Source organism: Hyperolius riggenbachi, chromosome 7 (genome assembly GCF_040937935.1).
Source record: "Hyperolius riggenbachi isolate aHypRig1 chromosome 7, aHypRig1.pri, whole genome shotgun sequence".
NCBI lineage: Eukaryota > Metazoa > Chordata > Amphibia > Anura > Hyperoliidae > Hyperolius > Hyperolius riggenbachi.
Genome location: NC_090652.1, coordinates 226,919,157 through 226,939,417, shown reverse-complemented (window position 1 = coordinate 226,939,417; position 20,261 = coordinate 226,919,157). Strand labels below are relative to the sequence as shown.

Here is a 20,261-nt window from a genome sequence, read left to right as displayed (position 1 = left end):
ATGCAGGAGGCAGGGGAGCATGCAAAGTGACAGTACAGATGTAAACACAACCCGCACAGCGCGGCTGTGATTTATGGGGGAATTGTAGAGCGCAGGGGGAATTTAGGGGGATTGAAATAGCAACAGAGGCTGGGCAGTATAGGCAGACCCAGCCTCTGTACGTGGATTGCATTGTCAGAATCCCGCCTCGTTTCTCTTTAAGAATGAGTCTAAATTAGAAAATTGAAAAAAGCCTATACAAATCTATAAAAGGAAATTAAACCATAAATAAAATCTAACTCTTAGATTATTACAATAAAAATATTTTTAAGAACCCTATATGTTTTATTATGATCAAAATATTTTTAAGAACCCTATATGTTTTATTTTTAATATTACAATTCTCAAAATGACTCACTTACCAGTACTTTCCAGAAGAGTATAATTGGGTTATCTCATGTCCATAGAGACTTATTTAATCTTCCTTTTGTGCACCATTAGTTCTATATTTTAACATATTATTTTGCTTTCTTTTTTCATTAATTTATGATTTCCTTTTTAATGTTGCGTTGCAGGGATCTCAGGGACGCAGAGGACCACCTGGAGTTAAGGTAAGTGTCCACATCTTACTAATATTATAAATATGAACGTTTGAATGTTTGTATGTTTGTTACTCGATCACGCAAAAATGGCTGAACGGATTTGAATGAAATTTGGCACACACATAGTACATTACCTGGAATAGCATATAGGATACTTTTTATCCCCATATCAAAAATTGGGTGGGGACAAATACAAATTTCACTGGGAAAATGTCAACTGCAGCTATTCTTACACTGTTAATGGTGGGGTTTTCAAACTTTGCACAGTTGGTCATTAGGTGACTTGAATTAATATTCATAAAAGTGGGTGGAGCCTACAAAAGCCAATCAAAATTCACCTATTGATTTTCAAGGGGAATATTTAATGCACATTATTGATGCCAAACACTGCAAAGATCACAAACTTGGTCATTAATTAATTGTGTGTGAGGGTTAGAAAAGGAGGCACAGCCAACACCAGCCAAATACATAAAAGGGCAATGCCGGGTCATAAGTGGGCGGAGACAAATACAAATTTTACTGGGAAAATGTAAACAGCAGCCATTCTTACACTGTTAATGGTAGGGTTCTCAAACTTTGCACAGTTGGTTACTGGGTAACTGGGATTAATATTCAGAAAAGTGGGTGGAGTCTATAAAAGCCAATCAAAATTAACCTATTGATTTTCAAGGGGAATATTTACATTGCTGCCATTCTTGCACGTTAATGGCACAAGCCTCAAACCTGGTACAGTTGGTCATTGGGGGACTGGGGTTCAAATTCAGAAAAAGTGGTGGTACCACAGCCAATCAGATTTGTTTCATTTCAATGCAAATTATTGATGCCAAAGACCGCAAAGCTAACAAACTTGATCATTGAGTAATTGAGTAGTTGTGTGTTAGGGTTAGGAAAAGTGGGTGCAGCCAACGCCAGCCAAATACATACCCGGGCAATGACGGGTCATCAGTGGGCGGAGATAAATACAAATTTCACTGGAAAAATGTAAACTGCAGCCATTCTTACACTGTTAATAATAGGGTTCTCAAACTTTGCACAGTTGGTCCCTCGGTGACTGGGATTATCACCTATTGATTTTCAAGGGGAATATTTAATTGCTGCCATTCTTGCACTGTTAATGGCACAAGCCTCAAACAGTCGATCATTGGGTGACTGGGGTTCAAATTAAGAAAAGGGGGTGGAGCCACAACCAATCAGATTTTTTTCATTTCAATGCAAATTATTGATGCCAAAGACTGCAAAGCTCACAAACTAGGTCATTGAGTAATTGTGTGTTAGGGTTAGAAAAAGTGGGCGGAGCCAACACCAGCCAAATACATACCTGGGCAACGCCGGGCCATCAGCTAACATTGATATAAACCCTGTTTGCACCCATATTACATTTATTTAATTTCATTACAATGATTAGGTATTGTAAATTCTGACTAGTTTTTCTCTTAATGACAGTTTATGATAGTTTGCTTCTGGGATGTTTGCTTATCAATTACTTTAGACCATTTAGTTAATTTAGGCTGAATATTTTTTTGGTTCTTAGGTTGCCTGTTCAGTTTTTGCCTATAGTATAAATCACATTTTAAATAAAACCAGTCACTTCTGTTACAGATAAAATAAAGGCCATTTCAGTATTATGATAGGTCCTTACCAAGGGCATACACTGTTCAGAAATATGATTGTTCCAGATTGTTATCAGCTAGCAGATTGGTGCATGTTGGGCATGGTGAAGGTCAGAGGACAACAGAGTGTAGCAAAATCTGCTAGCAGATTGGTATATGTAGGATTTCAGGGGGTTGGAATAAGCTCCATGTAAGTAAATGGGATTTTTCTTTTACTTAAGGTTTCCCTTAAAGCGGAATATAACCCTGCATTTCAACTTTGCTCTAAAACATTATTTACAGCATATTATATGCAAAAAGCATTTTTTTTTTACTAGACCAGCATTGGAAGGGTTACACACAGAGGTTTTAAGTTCCGTGCAGACGTTCAGATAGTTACATTCTATTTAGTTAGATGTATCTATTGATAAACAGTTACACACTCTTTGGCTGTCCTCCAAGCTCCTTCTCAGTGAGAGAGATGAGTCACAATAAACACTTAAAAGATACATATTTGTAAACAAAAAGTATCTAACTGAAGTTCGGATGCGTCTGCAGAAATCTCTAGGGACTTTAAAGCCCTGTGTAACCCTTCCAATGCTGGTCTAGTAAAAAAAAAAAAATGCTGGTTGCATATAATATACTGTAAATAATGTTTTAGAGCAAAGTTGAAATGCAGGGTTATATTCCGCTTTAAGATGGTATTAGCACTGAAATGCCAATTGTTATGAGAAAGTCTTAAACTAAGATTTTAATAAGACCTCAGAACATTACAACATTTTTCAAACTTATTTGGTTGTGTTTTACAGCAGGGAAGAATAAAGACAAGACAAATAACATTTATATTGCGCTTTTCTCCTGGCGGACTCAAAGCGCCAGAGCTGCAGCCACTAGGACGCGCTCTATAGGCAGTAGTAGTGTTAGGGAGACTTACCCAAGGTCTCCTACTGAATAGGTGCTGGTTTACTGAACAGGCAGAGCCGAGATTCGAACCCAGGTCTCCTGTGTTAGAGGCAGAGCCCTTAATCATTACACCATCCAGCCACTGTAAGACATGTCCGTTATGACCCCTACTTCCTCCTGGACCTGTAGGTGGGGATGACAAGGGTGCTTTGTAAGGAGGAAGGTTTTCTGATCCCCTCTTTTAACACACCCCTATGTCAAGAGCTTTGTGGGCCAGTATGTGGCAGCAAAGCCCCACACTGGCATGCTCAACCATTCTGGCACTACCAGCTTGCACAGGAAAGGTAGACATACCTTCTGTATACATGCATATAGTCCATTCACAGCAACCACAGGTACTTTGACATCATATTCATTGCAATGATTTAACCATCTTCATTGCACATTCTTGCCTGTTTATGTTCTGGATGCAGTAGCACAAGCCGCTGCAGTCAGTACTGGACAGGAAGCACTGAGTGAGCGTATCTGCCTGCTAAAACCTAACAGTTCCAGGGATGTTAAATGAGAAACACTGCATATCTAGCATATCATTCAGTGTGCAAATTCTCTGCAGTTCTAGGAGAGAGGCTCAATGTAGAAGTCTTAAAGTGATACTTAAAGGCAAACTGAAGTGAGTAAAATTATTTAAAATAAACACATGATGTAGCTGCAAATGAATATTACATACTTATCTCGCCGCCAGTTCCTCTTAGAAGCTCACCATTTTCTTCTTACAGTGATCCCTTCCAGTTCTGACAATATTTTGTCAGAATTGAAATATATCAGTTGCTTGTCAGTCTTATATCAGCAGCTGTCAGTTACAACTGAATGTGCAAGGTAATGTCGATGTTTCCCTATGGCTCAAGTGGGTGATATTACAGTTTAACAGTATGCTGACCAGGAAGCGGTTATGGGGTATTGACCATTTTTAAAATGGAGGATGGAGATCTCAATTGTTCAGAGTGGACAAATGGGAAGCAGGAGAAGAGAAAAAGATTGAGTAGTAGACTACACAGGAGTTAAGTATGACCTCTGTATGGTTATTTTGACTTTTTATTTTCAATTCAGGTTCTCTTTAAGTGAAAATAAACTGATGAGATAAATAATTGTATCTATCCTCCTACTTCTAAAAATGACTTTTAGATATCTCAAAGTTTTATGTTATGTTTAAAAACTTAAAAAAATAGATTTATTGTATTGTTTTAGCTCAATGAAACAGTCCATCCCTTATCTCTGAATGCTAAAATATATGAACTATTGACCTTTTTATCTATCCCCTTCTCCCAAATGCTGAGTCCTCTGCCAGGAAAGCAGTAATTCCTTATCAGTGAAGAAGGCTATAGTCATGACTGGAGAAAAACTGTTCCAAGCTGAATATTAACTCTTAAGAAAGCCAGCACATTTATTTGTGTGCTATGCACTGTACTTACATATGTCTATTTCATAATGTCACATGTCACTTAAGATTCCCTTTAAAGAAAACCTAAGGTTCCATACTTAACTGAGACTTCCCTAAGCCCCCTTGAGGCCGCGTGTCCCTCGCCATCTCCCCGGTGGCTTGTGTCACCCGCAATAGTGGCCGAAAGCCTGGCTGAGTCGCGCTTTGTCGCGAATGCGAGAAGCGTCTCAAGTACCATACTTACCTGGAGCTTCCTTAAGCCCCCTTGAGGCTGCTTGTCCCTCGCCGTCTTCCCAGGTGGCTCCTGTCACCCGCAATAGTGTTCGTAACCCTGGCCGAGTGGCGCTAAGTTACTGATGCGTGGCTTGGCCAGGCGCGCTCCCCTGTTGCGCTCCCATCCCTGGGAGTGTTCTGCACCTGCGTAGTAATACTGTGCAAGCACAGAACGCTCTCAGCCATGGGAGCACAACGAGGGAGCGCGTCTGGCCAGGCCACGCATGCGCGATGTAGAGCACTTGGCCGGCTTTTACACACTATTGCGGGTGACAGGAGCCTCCGGGGAGACAGCAAGGGACTCAGCGTCCTCAAGGGGGCTTAAGAAAGCCCCAGGTAGTTTGGAACCTGAGAGGCTTCTCCTCTATGGTACACTTTAAACACAGTACTAGAAAGTTGGAACTTTTAATTCCTACTCTGTGCAGGGAAGTACAAAGCCAACTGTATGGATGCAAAGTGTAAATTGTGGAAAGTACATATGGTTACCGTTGCCTGCAAAAGACTAAAATGGAATTGTTTTGTCAGTCTATGGACAGCTGTGTGTAAACTGATATGGAAAGATAGCTTTCCGTAAATACTTAATGGTTTGTGCAGCCATTATTTATGGGTAGGTTATGTCCTTTTACTTGAAAGCGCAGAAGCAGATTTATATATTTTTATTGTGATTGACATTTTAAGCAATGTGGTTCACAAAATGTAATGACTGCATTATTAATAGAGATATATACAGTATACTTCTCTGTGTCTACATCAATTGCTAATTATATTTTGAAGCCTAGAATGGAACATTATTAGATCATGTGGTTGTTCACTCAGAAACCACCAGTTTTTGCATGCCTGTAATTAAAGCAAAGTGCATTCATTTAAATTGTTAACTTTATTCTTTAGGGTAACAGAGGAGGTGCTGGAGTTCCTGGTGGGGTGGGAGAGCAAGGACTGAGGGGCCCTCAGGCAAGTATCTAGGATGAAAATAAAATGAGGTCCATGCATTGTTATCATACCTTCATGCTGGATGATGTGTCTCTTATTCAGGGTCCACCAGGGCCACAAGGCTCACCAGGCACAAGAGGAGAACAAGGCGTTCCAGGACCAAGGGTAAGATACGATAACCATATCCAAACTCTAGGAAAAGTAGACCAAAAGTAGATGTTATCAGTGAACAGTGAGCTAGAATAACCAAAGCTATGAACAACTTGCATTCACTATGTTACAGCAGTGATAAAGAGAGTTACCACTGTACTCTAAGTTGGTGTGAAGCACAAACACGTGCTCTTCTGCTTAGGGTGTCCTTATTCTGATTGCCAATGTCACTACACAAGAGAACACAGTGCCAATAATGATGCTCAAATGACCTGAATTCCATCAGCTTGGTCTAATGTGTCGATGCAAAAAGGTTTTGTGAAGTCTGGACTAATATACCAGTAATGGCTGATGATACAAAAGTAATTCAACAGAGACTTATTGGTGGTGGTCTGTTTGCTATTGCTGTCTTATTATTAAGTACCATAAGCAATAAAGAAGACATACGGGATGTATTTACCAAACACAAGCTATAGTCAGTTCAGGTAGTATGGTTATAGAGCATGGACAATGACCAGTGTGACAGTGGACTGACTGTTTTGTTTTGTATTCCTATAGGGGCCAGGAGGCACTCCCGGACCGGTTGGTGATCGTGGTCGGCCTGGACAGCTTGGGCGCAAGGTTTGTCTCCAGCTGGACTCCTTCTCACATCAGCCCCAGACATTTCTCATTCTCCACACTCCCACACACTCTCTCCTCAGTGTGAAGATAAAAAAAAAGCAGTAAAAGTACTCAATGTAATCTCTAATGATTCATTTTCCATCATCAAGTAATTCAAAAAGCATAACCACCTTTATTTGTTTTACTATAGATTCATATTTGCTTAAGTTTTATTTGTTTAGTAATTGGTAATTAACTAAACTCAGTACCAAATCTACCAGTCAAACCTCCTGCGAGTAGAGTGGGTAATATTTACAAAATTATGCATAGAAACTAAGGATGAGTTCCAATTTTTGCCAGTCATTTTCACCTGACTCAAAATTTTCACGAAAATATAATAACATTTTTGCAAGATACACCTTTTTTTGTTGTTGCAAAAATAAGAACATTTTTCAATAGTGTTTTCTCGTTCCCATTGACTTCAATGCATTTGATGTTTTTACTCATGTCTGCCCATACATTTTTGCACATATTCTCACCTGTGTGAAAAGGTGTTTTATTTTTTTTCATGCCCATAGACTTTAATTCATTTGGTGAAAATGAGTTTTCTCCTGTCCATTTATTTTCACTTATATTCTTATTTGTGCCAGAATGTGCACAAATTATGATGACACAAAAATGGCCATATTCATTCATCACTAATAGAAAATTTCAGACTCTTATATAACATAATTGTTGTATATAGCCTTATATCGTAGCAGGCACTTTCAATAGAGACAAGCTGGGTGAGGAGGGGCTACCAACAATCTTCTTCAGTGAGATAATTAGAGAAAACGTTAATTACTTCCGTAGTGCTGTACATAGTACAAAACAAATAGCGAGAAACGTGTATAGGTATACTATTAGGACATCCAGCAATACAAATACATACATTATTGTTGTGTGGTTTGAAACATGTTCATATGATAAATTACATCAGAGTCAGAAACACTCGGAGGAGGTCCCTGCCCTTGCAAGCATATGATCTTACAACTTCATCTAAAATAAATACAACTAGGATAGTAACATAAAACATTCTATCATGCCAATAAATGTATAGAACCCTTTTAAATCTAGTTTTCTCATTATTTTAACATAGGACATTATAATGCAAATATCCCTGATTTGAGGTTTTTTCGTACATTGTACTAATGGGTGGGGGCAAATCCTCATCACAAGTTTAAGCTATTATTAATCATTCATATAAGGAGGGGGAAATCAAGTTAAAATTATTTAGATCTGTAGTTCCTTATTTGCATCCTATTTCATTTTTAAGGGTGAACCTGGAGATATTGGACCTAAAGGATCAGATGGGCCTGTTGGACCACGTGGTGAGACAGTAAGTGGACTTTATTGTTTATCTTTACTCATTTGAGCTAACAAAACAGTAGTGGGGGGGGGGGGGGGGGGACATAAATGTGAAATAGTAATCCATAAGGGTAAAAGGGTCCAGGCTGGTTATCATTTGAAGAGTAGAGGGGAGGATGGAGTTTCTAACAACAGGTAAATAGGCCATTGTAAAAAGAACAGACAACATACAGAATGGGTAACCTAAAATGTTTTACACAAGTGGGTCCATTGGTAGTGGAAATGTCAAAAGCTGAGGACAAAAGCAAGATCCTTGATTGGAGGTTAAAATGAGTAGCTGTAGATGACAACCACTTCATTAACTTGGTTTTAAGACTTCAATAAAGGGTTTCAGATACATGGGGCACAAATATTGCTATAAAATAGGCCCTATGAGGCCCGTTGGTAATTGCCAGTTGCCCTACATCTTGCTTTATGCGCACATCGTCTCATCAACGTTAACTTTCAAACAGGATATAATGAAAATGATGTAAACCAAAACTGTATAGATCTTGCAGGCTGATACACACAACCTTTATTTTTTTTCCCCTAAAAGCAAAATTGAAACTATTTTGAGCATTTAATACTCCTGAATCTCTGCAGCAGACAGCAGTTGCTAGGAAACCGTGTCTGAGGCAGATTTCAATTAGTGATTTTGCTATTGGAATGGATTACTCTGATGTTTGAATGTTTCCTTAATATATGCACATGAGCATTTCATTGGATTTTCTAAAATGCAAACAGGTAAAGCTTTTACGATTACACTGTACTGGCGATTCCTTAAAGTGGAATAAAACTCTGACATAACATTCAATAAAAATGTTTTTTCCTACTTTTTATTACCCATTCAGTTACCATATTTGCTTTTGTGCACAAATAATATTGCCTGTTTGCAAATGACAAGGTCCCAAAATACTGCTCTGAAAGCTGCCATTGCATTTTATTCATAGGCTATCATTCATAAAGCATTCCCGCATGCGGAAATGCTTAATACCGCTGACTTTACCGACCACATTGCAAAATGTCCATTCATAAAGGCTCTTTCCGCATGCGGAGCTGACATTCCCGTGCAGAGTGACAACTTACTGCCTTGTGCGGTGTTGATACGCAGTTATCCAGAAAAGGTAGCAAAGTGTCCATTCATAAACATTACCGCATAGCGGTATGCGGACGGGGATTACCGATCCCCTAGATGTAGCGGGAAGCTTGCGGAGTCCTTGTAAGTGAATGGGACGGACCTCCCAAGCAGCAGAAGAGAGATCAGCGCACAGAAGGAATCAGGCAGCTTTTCTGTTTCCGCATGCCTACCGCCCGCCTACCGACACCATTCTCCAGAAAACCTCCGCACTGCTATCGCACCAGGCACAATTTTTAGGAATGACCACCCAGAAGGCTAAACTACCGACGGCGGTATTCTCCCGCACGGGTTCTCCTTACCGCCAGCAAGTTTATGAATGATAGCCATAGATGTTAACATACAGTATAAATACAGCAGCTATCTAGTGAAAAATGTTAATCTGTCTCTGATTGTCAGCTCAGTGCATTTCCATTTCAGTTCCGTGGCTGGCTGTAACTAATTGTAACAACAGAGGGATGTAAACAAAAGATAACGTTATCACCTCTTTACATGCAGATTATAAGCTGAAGGAGCTCTCTACTGCAGGATGAAGTGCTGTGTTTAACTGTTTGAATGCTGTTCTGCTTCAATTTTTGTTTGTGGTAGTATGTTTAAAGCTGTAAATAATCTTTTAGAGCAAAGAAGAAATGCTGAGTTTCAGACCACATTAAGTAAAACCCATAAAACATGGCCTTACCTTTTCCCATCCTTATGACACAAACCATACAGATGGTACATTTTACATTAAAGGAAATGGATAACTTAATTCCACAAACCCTAACCTCTGTCATATATGGCTAAGATTAACCTCCACCCTGTGCCTAAACTGTCTCCTATTTTATCATTGAGCCAACACTCAACTGATACGTTCCTAGCCTAAGCATACCAATCCCATCTGAGACCCTTAATCTCCTTTATCTCCTCCTTAATCTCCCCTAACCTTTTATCCTCAATACATTTCATTCCCCACCTATCAGCATGGAAATATTTGCAGACTTAGGCATCAGGTGCTGACATAATGGGCTTGATTAACAAAAGAGTGGTAACTGTTAGCACGGCCGTTTTCGCGCGAATTTTCGCATTGCGCGCGATCGCGAATTTTCACGCGAAACGATAACGTTTTCGCGCGCAAACGCGAATTTTACCGCGAAATCGATATCGGTTTTGCGTGAAAATTCGCGTTTGCGCACGAAAACGTTATCGTTTCGCACAAAAATTCACACTCGCGCGCAATGCGAAAATTCGCGCGAAAACAGCCGTGCTAACAGTTAGCACTCTTTTGTGAATCAAGCCCAATGTGTCATCCTGGTGAACTGCTTCCATCAGAAGTGGAATCTGTTTGTTGAAACACTAAAACAGTTTATGGACTTTGCATGTAGTCTTCTCCAGAACAGCTTTTTCACTACCAAAAAGCTAGAAAAACTAAGACATGCCTTATACTAGAGCAAGACCTGGAAGCTGCATTTAGAATATATGATATATAAAAAGCACAATGCATAATAAATCAATAAAGTCTGAGTGTGTTGCTAGATTTGCCCTGACTATACAGATCTGTAAACTAGTAAAGCAATTACATTGTTTTTCTAACAGGGAGATGATGGTCGTGATGGAGTTGGAAAACCTGGACTTAAAGGCAGGAAAGTAAGTGGAACGTATGATATCTTCCAGAAGGGCTGCACCTTCTGGAAAAAAAAAAAATATCTGAATATTAAAACAAAACAGGTGACCTTTTTCCAGTGCAAGAATTCAGTACTTTGGAATGATGACAAAATTAAATCTAAAATCTTCTTACACTTCTGACCTATGCTCCAGAAAGAGTGAATATTTTTCTCATGGTCTCTTTTGTTTTGACCTAGGGAGAAACTGGATTCCCTGGATATCCAGGACCAAAGGTAAGCTAAAGCCCATAAAGTTTGATGTTTTATATTTATCTTTTAGCTGATTTTGTAGCTTTGTAGAAGTACTGCAAGTGAAATAAATAATTAAAATTCACTTTACTAATGGAGGTCCCAAGTGAGAGAGCGATTTTCTTTGGTAGTTATTGATCCTACAGTTGATCCTTCCGCTCTCTTAGAGTGTACATTGACTGGAATATCATAACCCCCAGTGTTTTGTGATGTACATGAGGGGTGACTATTTTCTGATAATTCATCTTTTAGTAAATGACAGGTTATGGTCACAGGATATAAGACTAATTAGAATTATGGTTCAAACTTTAGACTGTGTGCTCCTTTGAGGGACACATCGTAACATGAATGGTTTAGTGAACTCTATCATCACTCTATTTATGAATTAATAATATTAATAATAATAACAACATAATATATTTAACTATACCCACTCTGTCTTGCACCACACGGACATCCCTCCATTCCATAGTAACAGAATGCAACACTAGCGTTCAGGTTAGCAATCTGTACAGCACCCAAATTGTCACCCAAGTGACCAAGTCGGGGCTGCCTCTGCCTAGAATCTAGCATTTGTATGGTGGCATGATGCCTAAGCAGCTTAAAATAAAGAAAAGTGTTTGTTCAGTGGAACACAGTTATGCAAAGCAATTTTGGGGTCTATCTGTCTTCATGTCAGTTAAACAAAAAGTCTGCATATGTAGACAAATGCAGTGTGTTTTTTTTTCCTTTCATCCCTTTCTTTATTTGTAACAAAAAAGCAAAACAACTGCAGTATACTTTAAAAAGGAAAATGCATTCAGACTAAAGAAGAATCTCTTGTTTCTGAAATCTGAATTTATTAAATGTATTCAAGTGTGAAAAGTTTATTGTACATCAAAGGAAATTTTATAATTGATGATGCAACTCTGAAGTGGATTACAGGCAAAATCTGACTTATCTTCCTTTTTATTAGGGAGAAACTGGTGATAAAGGATCTCCTGGTGACCTTGGCCCTAAAGGAGGCAGAGGTCGTAGGGTAAGTGTTTAAGCTGCATTTTTGGCGAAAGAACAAAAAGAAAGTATGAAGGGAAAATAAATGTATGAGATGATTAATTGTATGTGTTTTATTAATGGTAAATAAAATACAGAACGGAGTCTCGTATTTTTATTTTCAATCTAGGAATTTTATTTTAAGACTGAATTTTAAACAACAGAGGTGTCAAATCTTCTATGCTCAGCTCAAAAACAAACAGAAGTAATGATTAAGGTTAGGGGGAGCAATAAAAGTATTTTAGAAACTGATAATCCAATTTAGGAGATATGACCTTCATATGCAGGAGATAAGATTTAATTATATATTAGGAAGGGGTTTGGGGTGAGCTTAATGAAAAAAAATGCATGTAAAGCTTATACTGCAAATTTCAACCAATGTACTGTATATTGGCTCCAAAATGGCAAAATCTCTTTTAATTTTGAGTCAATCCACTTGCTTCCCTCCACATTCAGAGTACGTGTATGGAATGTGCTAAGGGTCCAAGGTAGAATTTCCTTTCCTTATCCTCAGCTAGTACCTTATGGTGCTGACCATCATTCAGCGTTGTTGAATGACCATCATCAGAGCATTGTATGAGACATAATATCCTCAATGAAGATGAAGAGAAGATTGGAGGCCTCATAACTAGAACAAGGAATGGAACAATATTACACCAAACTATACTCACAGTACATTGCATATGTGCATTTTGTATGTGGTAAGAACAGTTGTGGGCAGAATGGCTGAGGGACCAGAGTGATGGTGGCAATGTTGGGGGAGACAACCCAAGTAGTAGCGTAACCAGATTGGCTGGGGAGGAGGGGCAGTGAAGGGAACTAGAACTGTAGTCTCAGGGAAGGCCATATTAGCAGCTTTGTAATAGAGGGTAGAACCATTAGGAGCTGTAAACATTCCCAAATGTTTACAGTCTAGTCAACCAATTTTACCTGTTTTCTCAAGTTAATACTTGTATTTGAGATTATAGATGGTATCCCACAAGATCAAATTATTCTTGTTGCATTTACAGTGAAGTTATACTATAAACATACTTCAGTTTATGTGACCCTGGATAAAATTTTAAGTATTGTAGCCCCATACTTGGGTATACAGGATTGCAAAGGACCATGAAACCACAATTCTCTTTTAGGCAGGCATGAAAGGCTTTTATCTGCTGGACCCACAGCCACCAATTTGATTGACAGCTGAGGGTGGAGAGAAGGCAGCGAGAATAGGCAGTGTCATAATAAACAGAAATGACTGCATTACTGTCCTCAAGGTGTACCCACAGTGTGAATGGTGCAGAAATATCAGACACTGCATTAAAGATAAATCTTGTGCTGCAGTATGCATTTTGTGTGCTGCCTCATTCAGTGTAAAAATGCAGGGTCAGCATTAATACAGACAGCACTACAGGTGGTCTTGTGTTGTGGTACTGTCCACATGTGAATCACATCTAAGCATGGCTCCATTCAGACATGGCAGGATGCATTTTTTTGGGTTGCCAGGTAACCGCATCATGGCCCATATGCAATTTACATTTTTCTTGAGTTATCTCCTAGGAGATAATTTTCATCCTCTCTTTAAAATAATTTTCAGCATTGTACAATTGAAAAAGTACCCCCAAGTTGGTGAAATAACTGGTGGTTTCCAATGCATTTCAGATCATGGTGTGCAAATTTTATCTAGGAAAATTAGAATCTAGAAAAAGTGAATTGCATATGGCTCCATGTGTCAAATGCGGACACAAGTGGAGTTACAAACGCAGCCATTCAGCTGCAGTAAATTGTAGCTGGAAGTCATAGTCGACAGATCAGTGTCTGAACCAGAAGAGGATTAAGATGAAATGGGGCCCTAGGCAAGATAGCAGTCTTTACTGTGTGAAAGAGGACTAAGAAAGCACTGTATAGGTTTCTAACTCACTAAATGCATACTTATAATTACTAAAGGATAATGTGGTAATTCTGTGATGGAGAGAATTTGTCTGGCTGCTTTTGTGGGTTTAGAAAGTAATGTTTTCTCCTGTGAGCTAAAACTGACCACAAGACTTTTCCTTTGTTCGCCTCTTGATCCAAGCAAATGAAATCATGAGAGGCTGAGCTCGATGACAAGTTTTATTTAATTTTTTTCAAACAGGACTACACTTTTCACGTAAAATTGTTCTCAATCCAGCCAATCCTTGGTCAGAACCAGATGTAAAAAAATACATTATGCTCACAGGTTTTGTAGGTGAAATCCTCATAGGACTCCATTACATCCTAGTCAGCTCTTAATGAAGCTCGTAGTTCAGGAGACCAGAGGGAGAGAAAAGGGATTGCACCCTAAAGATCAGCAGAGATATATTACAAAATATGATTATGAAATAAAAGTTGGACAGGAATATCAGTAGGGTACAATAGATGCAAGGGGACCTGTGTTTTTCAGAATGGCTATGTATGATCAGTGGCATAGGAATAGGAGGTGCAGAGGTTGCAACCACCCCAGGGTCCTTGGACCAGAGGGGCCCACCCTCATCCACAGTATTAACTCTTCATTGGTCCTGTGCTGGTAATGTTCACTACTATAGATGCTTTGAATGGCTATAACAAACTGTTTCCCATCCACTTCTTGCAACACTGACACTGTGGTTGTCCTTGGCAGATTTTGGTGTTCCATATCAATTGTTATGTATAGAGTGCTTGTGGGGGTGGACCCAATGTAAAACTACCCCATTGTGTATGATATTATAAAACTATGCTATTATAACATCAGTCACTCCCAGTTAGCAGGCTTGATTTAGTTAGGACTTCTCCTGAAATATCCAGCATCTCCAGTATATAATAAGGGCTGTTTTACACAGGAAGCTGAACTATGCTTTTGCTCAGCCTCCTGTATTTTAGTTAAAGCCAAATGACAACATTTGTAACCCGTGCATCACGTTGCATCTGAACACGGCCTACTCAAAGTGTGCTGTGCTGGTCAGACTTTATTGCCTCCCCCCTACTGGCCATGCCACTTTCCCTTTATACACCCATACATGAGGGGGTTTGCAGGCTGGCGATTATTGGTGACAATGTGACATGGCCATTATTTCAAATAGATGTCTACTCTCTCTTCCAAAAGGATGCATGCATAACCTCAGAGCACACTGTTTACACTAAATGCTGACGTATTCTATGTGGTGTGTTTTGTTCAGGGCAATGCAGGTGATCCTGGTATAGTCGGACCTCCTGGTGATGCAGGATACCCAGGACCAGTAGTAAGTTCCATTATTCTGTTACAGGATTGAAATTAATCCATCTTCACTATATTGTATTTATTTTTATTTTAAAGGAGATATGATCTTACATTGACTAAACATTAATGTTTGTCTTTCAGGGCCTGAAGGGAGAAAGAGGCGGCTCCAGAGATGTAAGCATTGGGCTATGAACAAGTCAATCTACATACACAGCTTCAGTTGGTGATGCCCACATTGATGTTTACAGATCAGTTTGGGCAGCAGATTTGGAATGATTTCTGTACAGTCATGATGGGGGAGTTGGGTGTCCAAACACTTTAGAGTGAAAAAATGACACAGAGACAACAGGAGCCCAGATAGTGTAGCACGTCTGTAGCTCAAATATGGTACTGAGAATAAATAAAAATTACTCACAAAGGTTGGTTGCAATGGGGGAAATCAACAACTTGAGGCAGGTGGAGACAATAAACCCGACTCCACTCGGGGTGTCCCAGCAGACATGGATGTAGTCGCTCTCTTGAAATATCTCAGAAAATCAACTGAGTATCGCAATGATCGTCAACCATGCATAATCAGAGGTAGCCCCTCCACTCTCAACAGGTGGGCAAAAAGTAGCAGTAGCCAATAGGATCGAGGCACTCGAAACTATTGGCTACTACTACTTAGGCGTGTTTTATTAGCCTGAGGAAGCGGGCTTTCACCCATGAAATGCATTGCCTCTGAATAATAAACCTTTGTCGCATATGACTGTCATTATAATGAGGTAAGCCAACTCATTTATTTACATTTTATTGTTTTTTTTACCTAATTTTATTCTATCTGGGCGCCTCTTTACCCCTGCTGTCTGTACATGTGTCTGGCATACTCTTTGGCTTCTGGCGGAACAACACGTACTGTTGAGTGGAGAGGGGAGGGGGTAGGACAAGCAAAAGGCCCCATACTTCATTCCTTTGAAGTTACCCCTGGAGGGAAAAGAACTGCAGGACATTAATCCAATCACTTTCTCACTGCAGGGGGAGTCAGTGACATTGGGGAACTCCTGTACACTATTTATATTTTTTTGGCTGAAATGATCAGGAACAATTATTTTGGCTGAGGAAAATATAAAGTATGCATGTAGCTTTAGTAGCCAAACTTACAGTATATATAAAAGTATTAAACTTTCTAATGTACTTTTTTTTAATCTTTATAGCAATGTGCTCTTGTGAAGACTATCAAAAACACCTGCCGTAAGTATTGCTCACTTTCTAAGATGCACACAGTGTAGTAAAGTATTTCTGTGAAATAGCTAAATATTTCCTTTTTTCTTTCCCATTGTGGACATTATTCTTCTGTGACCAACAGCTTGCTGCTATGGTGAGTGTAAACTTTCCATTCTTTGCTTATGCTTAAAAAGATGTTAGGCCAACTAGGACACCCATATTTGGCAAAATCATTTGCTGCTTACAAATTTGGAGCTTAAAGGACACCTAAACTGAGAAAGAGATATGGAAGCAGCCATATTTATTTCATTTTAAACAGTACCAGTGTACCGGCATTAAAGGGTAGGTTCAAGCAAAATAAAAAAATGAGTTTCATTAACCTGGGGCTTCTTCCAGCCCCATGCAGCCATCCTGTGCCCTCGTAGTCACTCACTGCTGCTCCAGTCCCCCGCTGGCAGCATGCCGACCTTGGAGGTCGGCGGGGCGCATTGTGTACATTTTTACGCATTCCCGCCAGTGCAGGAACATTAACACATACAGTTTACGCATTACTGGTTCAATGTGTAAAAATGTTTGCATTGAACCAGTAACGCGTAAAAATGCATGTGTTAATGTTCCTGCACTAGCGGGAATGCGTAAAAATGTACGCAATGCGGCCCGCCGACCTCCAAGGTCGGCATGCTGCCAGCGGGGGACTGGAGCAGCAGTTAGTGACTACGAGGGCACAGGATGGCTGCATGGGGCTGGTAGAAGCCCCAGGTAAGTGAAACTATTTTTTTTATTTTGCTTGGACCTTCCCTTTAATGCTGATTGCTTTAAAAAGAAAATAAATATGATGTCCTCCATATCCCCCTCTCAGTTCAGGTGTAATTTAAAGGCACTGGATTTCCTGAAAACTGTTCTATTGTATTCCTTTCTGTGAGTCCCAAGAACTGTAGTGAAAAAGTTTATAGTGTTTGATATGACTAAGACAGGGCAGAATCTCATTCATGTTTTTATTGTTGTCTGTGGTAGTGACTCAATACTTGAAAGTATCTTCTCAATGGAAACCTGAAAATGTCTTATCTTTTTTTGTTCTGTTATTAAAAATTACACCAGTAAACAATTTTAGATACCTTTATCTGAGTCTTACCATCTGCGTTGGAAGATGACAAAAAAATGTCTTCTACCCTTTGTGTTGCAGCACAGGTGTACACAATCCATAATGGGCTTTCTCTCTGTTGATGATGATTATTATTGTTAAGCAGAGATTCTTCTAGCAGGAAAATCTCTACTGATCTAGGAAGTAGAGGATGTATTAGCAAATGAAATCTGCTAGCAGCCCATTAGCCAACAGCTGTGTTAATCAAACAGCTGCCCACTAATTTATTTGCAGGTAGTGGTTTTCATTTGCTAGGCTGCTTCCACTTTCTAAATCAGGGAGATTTTCTGCTCATTTTTGGCTCATCACTACTTAGCGTTATAAGCAATATCTTCCAGATGGGACCTGTTCACTGCTTTGGAGTTCACAGCCTTGCATTTAACCTACCCATTATTCTGCCTATAGAGGTATCAGTCAACCATTTGAGGAGTTCTGACCCATCAGGGGAAGGTTTTCAGATAAACTGATTTGAACCTAAGAAAATCTATGTCCATTACCAAATCCGATGACATTTCATGATGTTCTTTTCGTTCTTTTTTCTAGTTCTTTTATTGTAGCTATCTAGTATAAGCTATAAAGCGGATAGAGGTATAAAAGAAGCAAATTATTAATTGTAAATTAATGATGACATATTGGATACTTTAACTAAAAGAATTATGTAAAATTCTGCATTGAACAGGTCCAAAAGAGTGTCCGGTGTTTCCCACTGACCTTGTGTTTGCTCTTGACACCTCTACGGATGTGAATCGCAACCAGTTTAACAACATGAAAGATGCAGCTCTGAGAGTGATCAACCAGCTCACGGTCTCTGAGAGCAACTGTCCTAGAGGAGCCCGGGTTGCATTACTTACCTACAACAGTGATGTCACCACAGAGATTCGCTTTTCTGAAGGCCTCAAGAAAAAAAATCTAGTCTCTGAGATTCAAAAATTGCAACTGGTGCAGTCTAATAAGCAGAGAAGTCTGGAAGGTGTCATGTCTTTTGTAGCACGTAACACATTCAAGAGATCACGTGGAGGTTTCCTGACAAGAAAGGTTGCTGTTTTCTTCAGTAATGCTCCATCAAGAGCATCAGTTCAACTCAATGAGGCTGTACTCAAGCTGTACGATGCTGGTGTTTCTTCCGTGTTCCTTACTACCAGAGAAGACAGGCCCTTGTCCAATGCATTGAAGGTGAGAGCATGAGAAACGTGGTTGAAAACAGTTACTTTGACATAAGAAATGTAAACTTCTGCTGGTTAAACAGGAATGTTGAGCTCCTTGAAAATCCTCCATGCACATTCCTGCCTCTCCTATGACTAGGCTCATTTTAAAATTTCTAAATGAGTATTCCTCCCATCACAATTCAGAAGGTTGGGTGGATGTTGCTGCAGGCGTGAGTGTGATTTGACATTACTGTCCAGCACCACCACTGAAAATCTTGTCTGAAGAGGTGACCTTCTATAAGTTATGTGCCAGTATGACCTCATCACTGTAATCCCATGAAACAATGCTAACAGTAATGAGGGTCTGATGCTGCCGCCTGCCTTTTGGACTGACAGGGCTGTATATAATGCAAGTGGGCCACACACACACAAAAAAAAATAGATCACAAGAACAAAATTAGCTCTCAAAAAAACTGTTGAGGGGTGCTTTTTTAGCAATAAGAATCAGCAAGCAGCAAGCTAACAAGCCTACAAGAGCCTAACTTAAGCTTTCCCTATGTGAGTCTGAAGCAGCTCTCCCTTCTCTAATTACTGCAGGCACACGAGTGAGTGAAAAGCCTGACACTGCCTGCTTTTTATAAGGGGGGCGGGGCTCCAGGAGGGAGTGTAGCCTAATTGACTACAATGTGCCTGCTGACTGTGATGTAGAGGGTCAAAGTTGACCCTAATGATGCACTATGGGGGCTAATCGAACGTCCGGAAAAGTTTGCGGTTCTCCGTGCTCACGAACCACGGAAGTTCGCCCGGGAACCATTCGCCGGCGAACAGTTCGGGCCATCTCTAATGTACAGTATAGAAATTTGTGCTGTATAGAAAGTTCACCATGTACCTGATCCTTAAAAAGTCTTCCTTCCTTACTTACTCGTGTGGCTTTACAAGTTTCCTTTCCATGTGATTTGGCCTCATTTACAGTTCATCTCCATGCTTTTCTGTCAGCCGCTACCTTTCACAATCCCTCATTCCAAATTTATAAGATCTTTATCCAGATCATTCTGACATGATTTACTTGGTCTGCTGCCTCTTGGTCTTGTGTCAGTGGGTACCCAGTTAAATAGATCCATGTTATTCACTGGGTCTTCATGAAATTAACTACTGTATATACTCAAGTATAAGTCTAGAAAGTTAGATCTGATTCACTTCATAAAAGTATAGGGGTCGACTTATACACGAGTCATGGGCATCACTGAGCACACTGAGTTATGTATGTACTAATCAGGGATGCTCGGGTACTACTTTTTACTACCCGCCCGAATCTGGATCCGGGTACCCAGTTATCCGGATCCGATTCGGATATCCGAATTTGACATTTTTTCTACCCGAACAGAATTCGGATACCCGAACTGAAAATCTAAAACTATTATTTTAAAGCCTAAAAATCTCTCTCTCTCTCTCTCTCTTTGTAAATCTGTGATTCGGGTAGTCCGGGTAATTCGGATATCCGCGGGTATCCGGATCGGTGGTGGAACTATCTGCAGATAGCTATCCGGATATCTGCAGAACTATCTGGAATCCGGATCCGACCCGGACAATAGAAAAAGGTCAGATATCCGGATTAATTCGGGTACCCGAGATCCGAATGAGCATCCCTGGTACTAATAGTGACATTCCCA

General features: G+C 39.8%; 1 protein-coding gene across 1 annotated transcript in view; it reads left to right on the top strand.

Moving 5' to 3' along the window:
- COL6A3 (collagen type VI alpha 3 chain) overlaps positions 1–20,261 on the top strand; it is a 170,998-nt gene that overhangs the window by 106,154 nt on the left and 44,583 nt on the right. The window contains exons 24-36 of the mRNA XM_068245332.1: positions 555–590; positions 5,673–5,735; positions 5,817–5,879; positions 6,423–6,485; positions 7,780–7,842; positions 10,558–10,608; positions 10,824–10,859; positions 11,830–11,892; positions 15,062–15,124; positions 15,244–15,276; positions 16,296–16,332; positions 16,448–16,459; positions 18,126–18,619. Of these exons, the coding sequence (XP_068101433.1) occupies positions 555–590; positions 5,673–5,735; positions 5,817–5,879; positions 6,423–6,485; positions 7,780–7,842; positions 10,558–10,608; positions 10,824–10,859; positions 11,830–11,892; positions 15,062–15,124; positions 15,244–15,276; positions 16,296–16,332; positions 16,448–16,459; positions 18,126–18,619 (1,077 nt within the window). The remainder of the gene's footprint in view (positions 1–554; positions 591–5,672; positions 5,736–5,816; positions 5,880–6,422; positions 6,486–7,779; positions 7,843–10,557; positions 10,609–10,823; positions 10,860–11,829; positions 11,893–15,061; positions 15,125–15,243; positions 15,277–16,295; positions 16,333–16,447; positions 16,460–18,125; positions 18,620–20,261) is intronic.